This window comes from Cariama cristata, unplaced genomic scaffold, assembly GCF_000690535.1.
Source record: "Cariama cristata isolate BGI_N322 unplaced genomic scaffold, ASM69053v1 scaffold5197, whole genome shotgun sequence".
Lineage (NCBI taxonomy): Eukaryota > Metazoa > Chordata > Aves > Cariamiformes > Cariamidae > Cariama > Cariama cristata.
This window is the reverse complement of record NW_009626953.1, coordinates 7,533-22,252: the sequence shown is the minus strand read 5'-3', so window position 1 is coordinate 22,252 and position 14,720 is coordinate 7,533. Positions and strand designations below refer to the sequence as shown.

The 14,720-nt window shown below is 42.6% G+C and overlaps 1 protein-coding gene across 2 annotated transcripts; it reads left to right on the top strand.

The window, feature by feature from the left end:
• The first annotated feature begins 3,880 nt into the window (after positions 1-3,880).
• Positions 3,881-14,417, top strand: CNOT6L (CCR4-NOT transcription complex, subunit 6-like). Of its 2 annotated transcripts, none has more exons than XM_009704241.1 (11): positions 3,881-3,992; positions 4,460-4,646; positions 5,101-5,186; positions 5,642-5,731; positions 6,553-6,621; positions 8,645-8,802; positions 9,812-9,966; positions 11,392-11,543; positions 12,710-12,934; positions 13,632-13,834; positions 14,205-14,417. In XM_009704241.1, the coding sequence occupies exons 1-11, from the start codon at positions 3,881-3,883 to the stop codon at positions 14,415-14,417; spliced, it is 1,650 nt and encodes a 549-aa protein (XP_009702543.1). The 2 variants fall into 2 exon arrangements, with proteins under 2 accessions (XP_009702543.1, XP_009702542.1); XM_009704240.1 differs by having other exon boundaries at positions 5,642-5,761; positions 11,392-11,558.
• Positions 14,418-14,720: the final 303 nt, after the last annotated feature.

Sequence of the window (14,720 nt, the reverse complement as noted above, 5' to 3'; positions counted from 1 at the left end):
TACATGGTTAGATTTGTAGTGGAGAGCAAGTTTTAGTAGCTTCAAAAGGGAATGCTTTAGAAGAAAAGCTGTCAAGGATCTTTTTTTAGTTCCACTTGCAAAGCAAAGAAACTGAGTGCACATATTCTGCTCATGTCACACCTCTGTTAACTGAATTTTAGCAAATGCCTTGCTTGCACCTGCAGGGCACAACTCCGCAACAGCTCAGGCTGACCTAAGTCAGTGCTACTTCAGTTCCCATGTCCCCGGCTGGGTCTTCCTGCCTTGTTCCTTGGGACAGTGCTAGAGCCTGTCCGGTTTGGGGGTTAACTGATTCAGGGATCTCGGAGTCGCTCCCTCAAGCCTGAGCAAAAATAGGTTGGAATTTTTGAATACTGGTTTAGTTCCAGGACAAGCGGAGGGGGGATGTGGGAACAATAGGAGTTGGGAACCTGAGCAGAATTCATTTTTGCTTCAAAAAAATACATGTGGTGGCTTTAAAGTCTTGCTCAATGTTGTTGTTACGCAGAAGAAAAAAAAGTATATTTGATTTAGGTTTGTTTTCCCTTTTCTGTAACTGTGGAAATTAGACGGGTGCTCGTTTGACTCACTACTGTTTCAAAATAATATTAAAGTGACTAATATCTGAAAAATGTGCATGTCGTTTGACTCGCAGTTCAGGGCTCATTTCATTGGAAGGCCTCTGACTGCCGCAAATTGCTTTAAATTGGCAGAGCACTTCTCATAATGAGCGATATTTCAACATAATTTAATTGGCTTCCCTGCCAAGGAGGAAACTGTAATCCTGAAGCTTTTTAATGGTGTCAGCCGGTCAGTGGTCATCTTTTGGCCTGTGGGCAGGTATGGATGAGTATGGGGTGACTCAGCTGGTCTAACCACCGCGGTTTTAAAGACGTCATCGCCAGACCCTGGGATATTTGTCCAACCTCCGTCTCGTTGCGGGGAGCGAAGCTGCTGGGGTCTGGCAGTGGGAACGGCAAAGCCCCGCGCTGGTTTCCAGCGAGGCTGCTCAGCAGCTGGACGGGACCGCAGCTGCTTCAAGACTTTGACTCAACGTGTGTGTGACAGCAAGGAGCCCTGGCTGGACCGAGCCCTCCTGAGCTGTTAGCCATCGCTTTCTGGCTTGCGAGGAAACGGCCAGCAAAAATACAGATAGTTTCCCACTTGATTTTTTAGCTGGAAATGCACCTTGAGAAGCCCATTGGAAGCAACCGTGGTCAAAGCTTTTGCCAGCAGTATGCGGGGCAGGGAGGAGTTTCAGTGTGCAGAAACACATACTTAAATCTGCCTGAGTCTGATATTACTATAATATTATGCTGTAGAAAACAAGAATGCAAAGACCTGGTAAGCACAGTGTGTTTCACAGAGCGCTCACGCAAGTGCTGGTGCTGGGTATTGGACAGCAAAGTTTGCGATGTCCTAGGTCCAGATGTGGTAGGAGTACGGGCCGTTTTAAGATATGAGAGATTAAAAAGCAAAAATGAAGACCCGTCCTGGGTCAGTTCAAATGTTTGATGATTAAGACTTAACGATCAAAAAAACTCCCTTCTGCCATAAACCCTTAATCCTTTGTTGGTATTCTGCTTGATTTTCACCACCGAGCTTTTAGGTTCCCCCTTCTAATCTGCAGTATGCCTTGCAGATGAAATAAATATTGCCAGGTAATGAAATCTCATTTTCTATTAAAGGATCATTGCAGGTAATCCTGTGACAGTGATGTGACAGCTTTACTTGCTGCAAAACTAGCTTGCTGCTTTTTTGCATGGACAGACTCGCTCCGTTTATGCCATGCCTGAAACGCTAGGACCGTGGTCTTGATTCGGGTGTATATCACGTAAAATTTGTAAGGAGTAGTATGCTAGGTAATACGCTCGGCGCTACTCAAGGCAATTAGGCTTTAATACAAAGTGCGGTAGCGTTGTGATGTGTTTCCTTGCAGGCGCTGGGACTGGGACCGTGCTCTCCGCAGCTGCCAGGGACCGCAAGCTCTCCCAGTGCTCGGGTGTTGGCCCCCCGTCTCGGCAGCGATTTACGGCTCTGCTGGGTGTCTCTGGTCGGTTCCAGGGGTCTAGCAAAATCCAGGAAGAGCCGTGTCGAGACTTGCTGGAATGTGGATTAGTTTCATACGCGTCTAAGGGCAAGGATGCCCAAGAGAAAAGGCGAAATAGGGCTTCTGTGGCTCTCGGCAGGGGCTGTGAGGAATCTGTTCGTGGGGCCAGGGCTGCTCTCTGCATCTGTACATGCACATATTTAACACTGAAGATAAATCCAGCAGAACTCAAAGACCGGAGATTTAGCGCTCCCGAAGCATAGCCTGTAACTCTGATTGTGTCAGGAAGTACCGTTCCCGATCTTGGGGTTCTGAAACGAGGATGGAAGGATTTCAGGTCTAATCCCATGTCCTTAAGTAATCTGTTTCATTCATCGCCCCAAACTGAATTGCTGCAGCTGAGCAGCGTGAGTGTAGAATCCTCTTACCCTGTAGCTTTCCTCGCCGTATGACTTCACCTGTAAATAGAAGTTGGCTATAATTAGACGCGGGGCTCACGTTTGCCCTGTGCTTACAACAGGGAGCTTTAATTCAGCGTGAATGGAATTTCCTTGGGTATTCGTGGGGGAAGGAAGCACCAGCCCTGTAACTGAGACCCTTCGTAGGGGACAGCCCCGACAACTCCGGCTCCTGTGCGATGCCGGAACACTGTTTTGGCTATCTACACCACTTGGAAAAAACCGCAGTACTTTAAGCTCGTAAAAGGGACGTGTGATCTTTGTTTAGTTGGACTAGCTGAAAAAAACCCTGAAATTTAGTTTCCTTAAATTCTTCATAGCTTTCTATCTTGTCAGTTCAGCGGACTGAAGGAGTTATAGCTGGTTTAAGAGCTTCACAGCTATTGCAGCCAGTTGTAGTAGATGTATATATGAGGGGAAAAAATGCATCCTGTAGGCCAGCTGCTTTGGATTTGTGTAAAATCAAGGTTTCTGTATTTTGTGTGTCTGGGGAGGAAAAGACTAGTGAATAGCAAATTCAGCTAACCCTACATTTTAAAACCAAACACCCCCTCTCCCCCCTAGTCTTTCTCAGCACAACCGTCTGGGGAGGTATGGAGGGAAACTCCTCCCTGTGTCATCTGGAAAGTGTATGTTTTTTGAACGGGACATCAGAGCTCTCTTCTGACAAGAATCTGGAAAATGAGATGGGTTGAATATGTGTGTGCACAAGCTCACCCTTAAGACATGAGTGCATCTGGTATTTAAGTTTTAGACTGGGCTGAAGCCCTGTATGCAGGGGAACAGCTAATGAGAATATTACCTGGGCTTGGTTTATGTCTCCTGGGCCATTAGGAATAAAAAGGTCTTGGCTGATACTGAGCATGAGAAAGCACAAAACAGAAAAGCTAGATAGTTAATGGAAAAATGGAGCTAATTCCCCTTCAGACTGAAATTTCAAGTCTTGTATAAGTGGAATGCAAAAGGGGGGCTTTGTATGTTGAAAATAATTGCTGTAAAAGCAAAGAGAAGAGACTTCCCTTCGATCGTTGGTTCTCTATGAAAACTACAGGAGAGGGCAATCCGTGAGCTTTTGCCATGAATAGCGAAACGCTGTCATCTTGTCTGCAGGTTCTGCACACAGCAAATAACTCAGCGATGACGTAGGTTATGCTTTGGTCTGGGGGATAAACTAGGAAATCCAGAAAGTCTGCATTGGGGCAGTGCAAGGTACCACTGCAGATGACTGCAGAAAACCAAACTTTGTAGGAAGAAATGCAGGTGTTTTTGCAGAGTGTCATTGGGGAAGGTAATCTCCTGGCAGGCTAGAAATGAAGAAATGTTGTTGAGTGGCAGATGTTAATGGTTGTGATGGTCTTTCAGACTAACAGGGATGCCAAAGGAAAAATATGATCCTCCAGATCCTCGCAGAATTTACACCATCATGTCAGCAGAAGAGGTAGCCAACGGGAAGAAGTCGCACTGGGCTGAGTTAGAGATCTCGGGTGAGTTGTTTTGGTTTTGAATTTTGGTTTGGTGGAGTTGTTGGTGCCCCAGAATTGCACCAGATGCTTTCAGATAGGGGATTCTGTTGTGAAAACACTTTTCCTGAGTTGGGTGAGGAGGAGTAACTGACTTACCGGATTGCCTTCGAGCTTGGCTAGCTCACATTCAGCCCACTTGATTTAAAATACCAACTCAGATTGGGTGCGAGTTTTTGGGAAGCACACCTGCTTCCATAGAACTGTACCTCTGTCTCTGTCCTTTTAACTGGGAGGGTTAGATAATTATTTAAAGTCTACTCGTAGGAAAGATACACGGAGGTATCTTCTGCAAGCATCACTGAGTGTTCCAGTGAAGTGGTAGGGTTTCCACACTGGAAATCCCATATTCTGACATCCCCCGTAGTTTGTATCTGATGATTTGGGAGTGCAAACCTGACTGAAGGTGTAGCTTTGCTTTTCTTTTTTAGGTAGAGTGCGGAGCCTAAGTACATCACTTTGGTCACTGACGCACTTGACTGCTCTGCACCTCAATGACAATAATCTTACTCGCATTCCACCTGATATTGCCAAGCTTCATAATCTGGTTTACCTGGATCTGTCATCCAACAAACTCAGAAGTTTACCAGCAGAACTAGGAAACATGGTATCTCTCAGGTGAGAGAAATTATTCTGGTTAACTTTTCAAAAATCTATATTCTGGGATTGGGACTGAGAATTTTAGTTTGCTTTCTGTTCTCGTATTTAAAATAATTGCAAAAAAATCAAGACTGGTGCAAAGCTTCCATTCTAATAATTACTTTTGGGTTCATCACCCTTCTTTTCTGATCTCTACGGATGCATGTCTGTAAGCATGCTTTGCGACTTGCTGATTGCCTGCTGTTTAAATTCTCCCTGATTTAATTTTGTGTTTTGGGGGTTTTGTGGCTTTTTTTTTTTCCTCATGAAAGTATTTTGGTCGTGCTTTGAAATGGGAAGATTGGCGTATCTTTCCATAATACAAAAAAATTCAGGGTGAAAAGTGTCATCTTTGAAAATGAGCAGTATATAGCGCTTTAAGAGTTTTCTTCTGAAGTGATACTCATCAAAAGTGTTTTTGCATTTGCTGCAGGGAATTGCTTTTAAATAACAATCTGTTACGGGTTTTGCCTTATGAACTTGGACGGCTCTTCCAGCTACAAACCCTAGGTTTGAAAGGTGAGCGAGCTCTTTACAGTTAAATATTCCTAGGACTACTCCTGAATTACTGAGGGGGCTGGGCTCAAAAGCTTTGTGTATTACTTCAACATTTTCTTACAGTTTATTTGAGATATTAAGCTTGTACCAAAAATGACCAGCCAGTTTGGAAAACAATGCTTTTCTTTTTAATGCTATTAAACGTCCTTACGAGCCCATTTCAAATCTGTAGATAGTTAAATAAAACCTTTAACCTACTGTATTATTGATTGAGGTGAGTTGGAGGGAGGAAGTCTACGTGCACTAGCTATTTCTATAGCATCTGTTACTGTGGTACTCTGCAGTACCAACTTAAGCAACCTAAATATCTTCTGGGTCAATTTGTCTCTTCTCATTATGGGAGATTTTCTTTGGTTGGAAAGCCTCAAGAAAGTCAGGCAGCTAATCACCCAGTTGTTGTTTTATGCTGTTGGCAGGCAATCCTTTATCACAAGATATTCTCAGCCTCTACCAGGATCCAGACGGAACTCGAAAGCTACTGAACTACATGCTTGACAATCTAGCAGGTGACAGCCCTACAAATCTGATTGACAGAAGTGGTTTAAAAGCATGCATTTCTGACAGTATTTGCTGCTAAAACAAGAATCAGAACCACTGAAAGTATTTTCTAACTTCTTTTACGGTTTTGTCAAGTGGTTCCAGTCGTACACACAAACACACACTTGCACGCAGTAGAAGAGGTTGACATATATTGTCTAAGCTTTCCCCGTGTTATCATGTTACAGCCAGTTGTTCTCACTGTTCTGTTTGAAACCCTTCAGTTACCAACAAAATACAGTCTTCCTTGCTGAAACCACTTTGATACTTTCCCCTAGAAATTATAATCCAAATGCAAGCAGAATGTCAAATTTGGATCTAGAAGTACCAAAGTGATTAAGAATATCCAGTACCTGGCTTAAATCCTGCTTCGTGGTTCTGTAACTGAGCTTTCTGTTTTGCCATTTGATATCTACTGAGTTAAAACATTGCAGGAATGATGGATATGGTGTGAGGTTCTTGGAGAAGGGGAGTACAGGATGTCTGAACCACTGCAGGATTTACCCCTCCTTCTTCAGCAGTACATTCAAGGTGCAGGAGTATTTTGGTGGTGCTTCTAGATTTGAAAGCAAGAGACAAAAATAGTCGTGAATCTTAAAACTGACAAATTTGCTCTTACTATAGCTAGCCATTTAAATGATTTTTGCCTCCCCTGGAGCATAAAAAGACTTGGGGAGCTGGAATTGCAAAGCAGAGTATGGAACGTTACTGTTCAATCATCATGTTGACTTAGAAATTGTAACTTACAAATATAAAACCTGAATTAAGCACCGTTTTAATTTTTCTTTAGTTCATCCAGAGCAGCTGCCTCCAAGGCCATGGATTACTTTAAAAGAACGAGACCAAATTCTGCCCTCAGGTAAATCTGACGTTCTTTCCCCTGTTGTTCACACAATGATGCACTGAAAGACTTTTCTTTGGCTTTATTTTCAGAGAAGCCTTCTGCCTTACATGGATCAGATTAAAAATAGCAACTTGTTTTCATTTGTACTAAAACAATTAACATATGGCTGTGCTGTAAATACCTTTTTTGTAATTTGAATAGGATGCCGGTCATTTCTTTTCCATGTTAGGCTTTTTCCTAACTGTTCCAGCCACTGATGCCCAAGCAAAAGAGCTTTTGTTTAAAAAATTAATTTCTCAGAAATAATAAGGACCGTAAAATAACGGTATACAAATGCCATGCCCGTGCACAGGCTGACTAAAGTGAGACTTTGAGAAGTCCTTGTCTGCAAGTGAACACGTGGAGTGCCTGGTACTGAAGTTAGTTTAATGCCCTCTGTTGTTGTTTTTGGTAAAGTGCAAGAGGCAGCCTTTCCTCAGGCTGTCCAAATCCAGTGGCTCTTCTTCCCCTGCGCATCCTGAATATAGCCCTCAAAAAGCATCCGTGAGCTTGTATAAAGAAGAAAAATGCTAATATTGTTATTGCAGAAGGTGAGATTAATAACCAGCAAGAATAATGTGGCACTCCTCTGTACTTTTCCGTTTTAGAAGTGTGACGATGGCAGGTCTTCAAAATTTAACTCAGTCGTGTGTTAGGCACGATGTTGCAGTTAAGATCGGTTAAGATCATCTGTCACTGATCATCAGCAGTTAAGATCATCTGTCACTTTTTTTATGTTAAAGAACAACCAACCAGAAAAAAAAATAGGAAGAAATGGAAAATGCCAAAAGTCCTGTAAGCCACCACAGCATTAAGTTCTGCATTTCTGTTTCAAATTCCCTTACAAATCAGTATCTCAGTGGAGTTTTATGGACTTTGTTTTTCTAAATCAAACTTCCCAAACCGAAACACAATTCAGAAGTTATTAGAAAGCATAACGTTAGGCAAATGAGCTGTGGAATATTTCATGGTAGAAACTGTAACAAGCCAATTGGTTGTTATTATAAAATTGAAACAACCGAACAGCAGAAATCATCTTTGACTACAAGTATAAAAAAACACAGCTGTGGGGTAGCCTCATAGTAAAACCTCACTTCTTTCCCTGCAAATAGGATGGTGATAGCATGTTACATTTACCTATCTTTTTTTTTCTTGGTGTAAAACCTAAGGGAGTTGAGAAGTTTGTGAGTGAAAGAAGTGTGTTTCAGGTTGAACAATCTGATAAGCTGCATGCTGACTTAGCTGTTTTTTTTTTTAAATGCGACCAAATAATGTATTAGGTGCTTGCTAATTCATGACTTCATTTCTTCTTCTTTTCCCTGCCCGGACCCAGACCTCCCTCTCCTTCTCAGACTTGATAGACACAGATACAACTTAGAATTGTTGTACAGGTGCTAGGAAAATTGTACAAATGTTTTGGAATCAGACTGCCTAAAAATGAAGCATTCTAAAGCAACATTTCTGTCTGATGCTGTGGTATCATGACATAGTAACAGCTTTTTTAGCAGCTTGGTTTTGCTTTTGCTGTAGAGCTGTACAGGTCACTTCGGCCTGAAGTTGCTGCATCAAAGCACCTCTTGCGATCAATACCGGGTTTTGAATCCATCACTGAAATGGTTGCTCCTTTCCCTCTCCTTACCAAAGCGAGAGACTGTTCCTAGTTGTTGCTGACCCCTAGATCTCCCCCATCCCCAAAGGTAATAAAGAATTGACTGCAAAATGGGATTGCATTGCTTTGTTACGCACATGATGCTCTCTCGTTTTGGTAGTAATGCTGGGTTTTTTTTCAGGAAGAGTTTAGCCTTATGTGGTAACTGCTGGCTCAGCAGGGCCTTTTTTGCTCCTGCTCATGAAACGCTCAGTGAAATGAGCCCACTGACTTGTGGTCAGTAGGCCCTCCAGAATAGACCATGTAAGATTCAGTATTTTGGCTTGAATAAGTTGAGCATTTGTATTCTTCACAGGTTGATAACCTTTCCCTTTCTTTCCTTCCTTCCAGCTTCATTCACAGTTATGTGTTACAATGTGTTGTGTGATAAATACGCTACTCGGCAGCTCTATGGCTACTGCCCATCTTGGGCACTCAACTGGGAGTATAGGAAAAAGGGAATCATGGAAGAAATCGTCAACTGTGATGCAGATATCATTAGTCTTCAGGTAATTGGAAAATAACTGTATTTTTCATCAGAAATGGAAAACATTAACTTCCACCTTTAGAATGAAGTGCTCTTTTGAGAACACCATATTCACCTGCTTCCTAACAAATTCTGGGGCTTAACAATACAAGCTGTATGCATAGCTCCTTGTTCATGCATTGGCTTGTGTTTTATGAAATGAGACAAAGTAAGTGAGAAAAAATTAGCTAAATTAGTAGGTAATCTGCATTGGAAGATCTGGGTCTTTTCCCCCTCAGAGAAGTGTCTTATATATTCTCTCTCTGGGTGTATGGGATTTACTGCAAAAGGGGAGAATGTAGAATGCTCTATCGCCAAATGCCACTGTTTTTCCTGCTTGGTAAGTTAAAGTCTCAAAAGTACTCTCATTGGCAAAGAAGGGGATTCTCACGGTCAAAGTGAAATGTCAAGGTACATATATCCTGCTGTGTTATTAGAAATTTATTGCCACTGTTTAGAACAGTTGATGCTTCTGACTTTAAACTGACCTTTCATTTTCTAAGCAAGTTTTGGTAGGCAAAAATCTTGCACAAGAAGAGAGTAGTTACCTTGGTCTGAAAACCTCAAGAGCTCAACCTCTGAATTCCTCTTGGAGACCAAACATTACTACAAAGAAAATGTATTGTTACAGAACAGCGAGAGACCCTTGAGCGAAAGAGCTCTCCAGATTAAATATTAATTGCTGCTGGATGTCTGTCAACCTCTCAGAATTTTTAAGCTAGGATGGTATCCGCATTCAGATGTCAAAAATAATCAGGTGTAATCTGTTGCTATTCAAAACACACCTTTTGGGGAGATTCCAGGATATCCAGGAATGCAGATCTGTTTCCAGCAGGCCATTAATCTAGGAAGTGACATGATTTGTGCGAATAGAAGCTTTTCACCTTGGTGAGCACTGCTGACTGCAAGCCAAGGCAGGTACAAGTTGCCATACAGTGACAGGAAGAGTTTACTTGACTTTGTTAGCCTAAGCTGTTTGTGTTCAATTCCAGGAAGTGGAAACCGAGCAATACTTCACCCTTTTTCTGCCAGCCTTGAAAGAACGAGGATACGATGGATTCTTTTCTCCAAAGTCACGTGCCAAAATCATGTCTGAGCAGGAGAAAAAGCATGTGGATGGCTGTGCAATATTCTTCAAAACTGAGAAGTAAGGGGCAGAAGCAGCTTTTTAAAAATACATTAAAACCAGCTTGATGTAGGTCTGAAAGCTTTCCTCTCTCAGGGTGCAAGGTGACCAAAGTACTGTGCTATAAAACAAAAAAGTTCACTACAAAGAATGATCGTCCCTTGCCTTTTCTGGCTCTGTTTGCAACAGAGTCCTTCCATTCCTTTCAGACTATGAACAAAGATATCTCTTCAGAAACATGGAATTTGCAGGAGAGCTAGTATGAGTAAAACCTTACGTGCTTTGTGTGCGCATTTTTGGGCAGATCTAATAAATACCTCACCTTCTCTGCAAACGTTTGCCTTCCTTGACAGAAGTTTCACCCCTCTGAGATTAAAGATCTATATGCAGTGCTGGCTTAATCTTCAGGTATTAAAAGATGTATTGCTGCCAAAGGATCACAGAATATTCTCTGGTTTTATGAATCAAAACATTACGTTATTGAATACCTGATCCAAAAAGTTCTGCTACACTAAAAGCATCAGACTGTTGAGAAGTGCCGGCATTCACACTTCTCATCTGTGTAAACTGCTACAGGTTCTACCATGTCAAGTATCCCTCTGAATATTCCCTTGGAACAGTTTTCAGTACTTAGAATGGAAGTTTTGCAAAGCCTTAGCTCCCTTTCAGAGTTCTCACTGCTTCCAGAAACAAAAATGTGCCTTTCGGATCATGTATAAAAACAACCTGACTGATTTTGAATAGAGGAAGTCTGTGAAAACAAACAAGCGATGTTTTTCAAACCTTGAAACCAGCAAGGGTCTATAGAGAACTGGTTATTACCTTTTGGCTCTCACAGGTGAAAACAGAGGACTAATAATACTCTTTTTTTCACTTACTTAGAGCACAAAACAAACAAACCCCTTTCAATAGACAGCCTTCAGTTTGTCCTGGAGCAAGGCGGTTTTGGGCATCCTAAGGCTGGAAAGGAATGAAAAAACAATTTCACAAAACTAATGGTGGTAGCTAGTGGTTTGAAAGAAGCACTTTTTTAATAATGCATTTGCCTAAAGTGAAAGGCAAGCCTTTAATTACCATCTCATCTTAATTTTTTGCCTAGAACACTCCTGAGGAGGTGCGATAACCTCCGAGCGTTGCTCTGAATAGTCCTCTCTATTCAGAGAGTGCTACGCTGAAACAAGTAAACACTTCCTAAACCCCAGGTATCTCGTCTCCCCTGAGACTATCTCTCTCACTTGCCAGACCGAGAGCTCTATCCTGACTGGGTGAATATTTCTTAGAAGTGTTTTTACTTTTATAAAACAAGAGGACAAAGGAAATGTGCCTCACCCTGTCCTTGCAGGCTCTCTCCTTGGACATGGTAGACTGGAGCGCAGATAGAAACCATGTCTTTTCATGTAGCTGTACGTCACACATGTTTGCACGTGATTCTCTCTGTTCAATCAGATTTACGCTGGTGCAGAAGCATACAGTGGAGTTCAACCAGGTGGCAATGGCTAACTCTGAAGGTTCAGAAGCTATGTTAAACAGAGTGATGACGAAGGACAACATCGGAGTTGCCGTGGTGTTAGAGGTGCACAAAGAATTATTTGGAGCAAGTGAGTACGACCATGGTTCTCTCCTTGATTATTCAGTTCCACGTAAAAGCATAAGTTATTCCTAGATAATACAGCTCTCTGGAATATTATTGCCATTGGTGGTGGTAACCAAATACTTGCAGATGATCAAATGCTGTTCACTGTGCTAATTTGAGAAACGATAGCCCACCCGTGGCCAAGACAGGACACAGATGACGTGATTTCCTGGTCTGGCTGTGCTCGCAGCCAGATGCCCAGCATTCAGCTTTCTCCTTTCAAGCTTTTGTCCCTGTTTACTTACTCTGTTAAATGCTACTTGAAGAATTAAGCTTTTCCAAGGTCAGTGTGTTTACATGCATATACTCTTACCAGTAGCTGTCAGTAATGTTCAACTTCTATTTTCAACTCTCATTTTTTCGCCTTGATTGAATCCTTCCATCCTCCCCCAGTGATTATATGACAGTGCTAATGTACTGATGTGGAAGAATGAGATTATCGGGTATCTTTTCATGCCACTTGATTGACTGACTGTCACATTTTTGTTAAGTTTGATCAGATGCAGGAGACAATTTCAACATACTTAAAATTGCCACCCTGCTCTGTCTGCGTGTCTGGTTTTTTGATCGCTTGTTGCCAGTGTACCCTTCAAAGGAGCAGAATGTCTAAAGTGCAGGACTGGAAGGAGCTGCATGTGACTTTATGCCCCATCTTTCAGACTACTGTTTCTCAGATGAATAGTAAAAGCAGGTAGAGCATTTTGCAGCAGCCAGGTTCATACTACATTCATTTAAGCAGGTTTGAGTTTTTCCCAAGGGAACAATTTGCCGTACTGTGGCAGCTTAGAGTCAGGAAACTCCCTTGTGCCTTAAGTATTGAATAGTGGTGCAAGGTCGAGTGATGACCACTTGAGCAGTAGAGAAGGAATGCAATTGTAGTGGTTTCAGATTATCCTGGCCATTTCCTTCCTATATTGGAGAGATCTAGTCACGTAATATTATGTAAATGCTGCTGATGTAGAAGGGAGTAGTGGTTCAGGTAATGCCTTTTTTCCAGCGATGAGAGTACATCCATCTGCTGGTGTGTCTGACTTGGAGTCCTTAGGAGCTAGACCCTGAATGTTAACGGGGGGAATCCGCTGTGTTGACACAATTGGCCTTTCACTGATAAAAATGTATTTGTTTATCCAGGTATGAAATCTCTTCATGTGGACAAACAGCTGCTTATTGTGGCCAATGCCCACATGCACTGGGACCCTGAATACTCAGATGTGAAACTCATTCAGACTATGATGTTTGTCTCGGAACTGAAAAACATCCTCGAGAAAGCCTCAAGCAGGCCTGGTAGCCCAACAGCAGATCCTAACTCTATCCCTCTGGTGCTGTGTGCGGATCTCAACTCATTGCCTGATTCAGGTAAGACTGGGTTTGGCTTGATTTTTAACTTACCTTTGTAGAATGTTTGAATCCTCTTTTCCTCTGCGGGCAGTGGGGTGGTTTGCGTTTTTCTGGGTAGGTATGGATGAAAGCTTTCTTAGTAACAGCTGTCTTTGGAAATCTGGCTGAAGAGAATGCAAGTCCTCCAGTTGAGTAGACTGCTTTTTGTGATCAGTTGCACGCTCCAGAAAAGTTGGTTGCGCCTACAAAGATGTAGAAAAGCACAAATAAATAAATAGTTAAATAAATACTCATGCCTTGCAGCAATAAGTAGGAAAGACGTGAGTTCATGATTGAACATGAAAACTTTCTAAAGAGACGGGTTTGCTTTGGTAATTGCGACGTTTGATACCGTAATATCGGGCATACGTACGAAAGCTGCCTCTCTAGCACCCCGTCACGTGTGTACTACAATACATGTACTATGGGTTCGATGTAATCCTCAAAAAATGGTGTCAAAACCACTGGAGAGCCTCAGTTCCCTGGCTGCGTGTCAGAAAGGTGTGTACGGCTTAGCCATGGGCAAGACAGCTGCTGTGTAGACTTCTCCTTTGATGGAAAGCTCTTTTCTAATCTGACGGTGTCTTATTGGTGCTTTGGTTTTTAACTCCGAGGCCAGCGTTCCCTGAATGTTGTATTTTAAAGCAACTCCCTGAATCCTTTCCTTTGCAAACAGGTGTAGTGGAATACTTAAGCAATGGCATAGTAGCTGACAACCACAAGGACTTCAAGGAGTTGCGTTATAACGAGTGTCTCATGAACTTCAGTGGCAATGGAAAAAACGGGGCTTCTGAAGGAAGAATTACGCATGGCTTCCAACTCAAGAGCGCCTATGAAAACAACTTGATGCCTTACACCAATTACACTTTTGATTTCAAAGTAAGCAGCGATTTCTCTGAAATGGCAGACATTGACCTGGTCTCCCCAGGATGCTGTCTTAATTTTCTGACCATTGGCTGTCTTTCCCTCTGTTCCTGTAAGTGCTTCATCACTCGTTCCTACGCTCGCTGGACACTTTTCCTACCGCGCACAAATCCTTGATTTGCTGGCATTTTTAAGCTTCCGACCTGGCTCTGGCCAGTGACTTAATGAGAACGGATGCAGCGCTTTGAACGCAAAACGCCGCGTGCGTTTCTTACCCTAATTCCAGCGCTGCGCCTCTTCCCGTGAATTGCAGCCAGAAGCCAGTCGAGTTCAGGTTGCCAGACGCGAGCTCTGTTCTCACTCTCGTGTTTCTCTTTCTCCCTAGGGTGTGATTGACTACATTTTCTATTCCAACACTCACATGAACGTGCTTGGTGTCCTGGGGCCTTTGGACCCTCAGTGGCTGGTTGACAACAACATCACTGGGTGTCCACACCCTCACATCCCTTCAGACCACTTCTCACTGTTAACACAACTCGAACTCCATCCTCCGCTCCTGCCTCTTGTCAACGGTGTGCACTTGCCTAACAGGAGGTAGTGGAGCCCTGCCCCTTTGAGGGCAAGGACCTGTTGTTATGGACCTGTACAGTTGTAAATCAAAGTATATAGGAGTGAAGTATGGCCAACCTTAAGCTGCTTCTTCAAGCTCCTTTCCTTACGTGTTTGATATGAGATTTTTGCACATTTTGGTGCATATTGGTATCATTTGGCACTAGGGCTGGAACCAAAGTATTATTCCCTTTCCACGTTTTTAATTTAAATTTATTTTTTTTTTAAACTGGCAAGCTTTTTCTTTTCCGTAGGAAGCTGCACTTATAAATGGACAAATGAGATTAAAAAC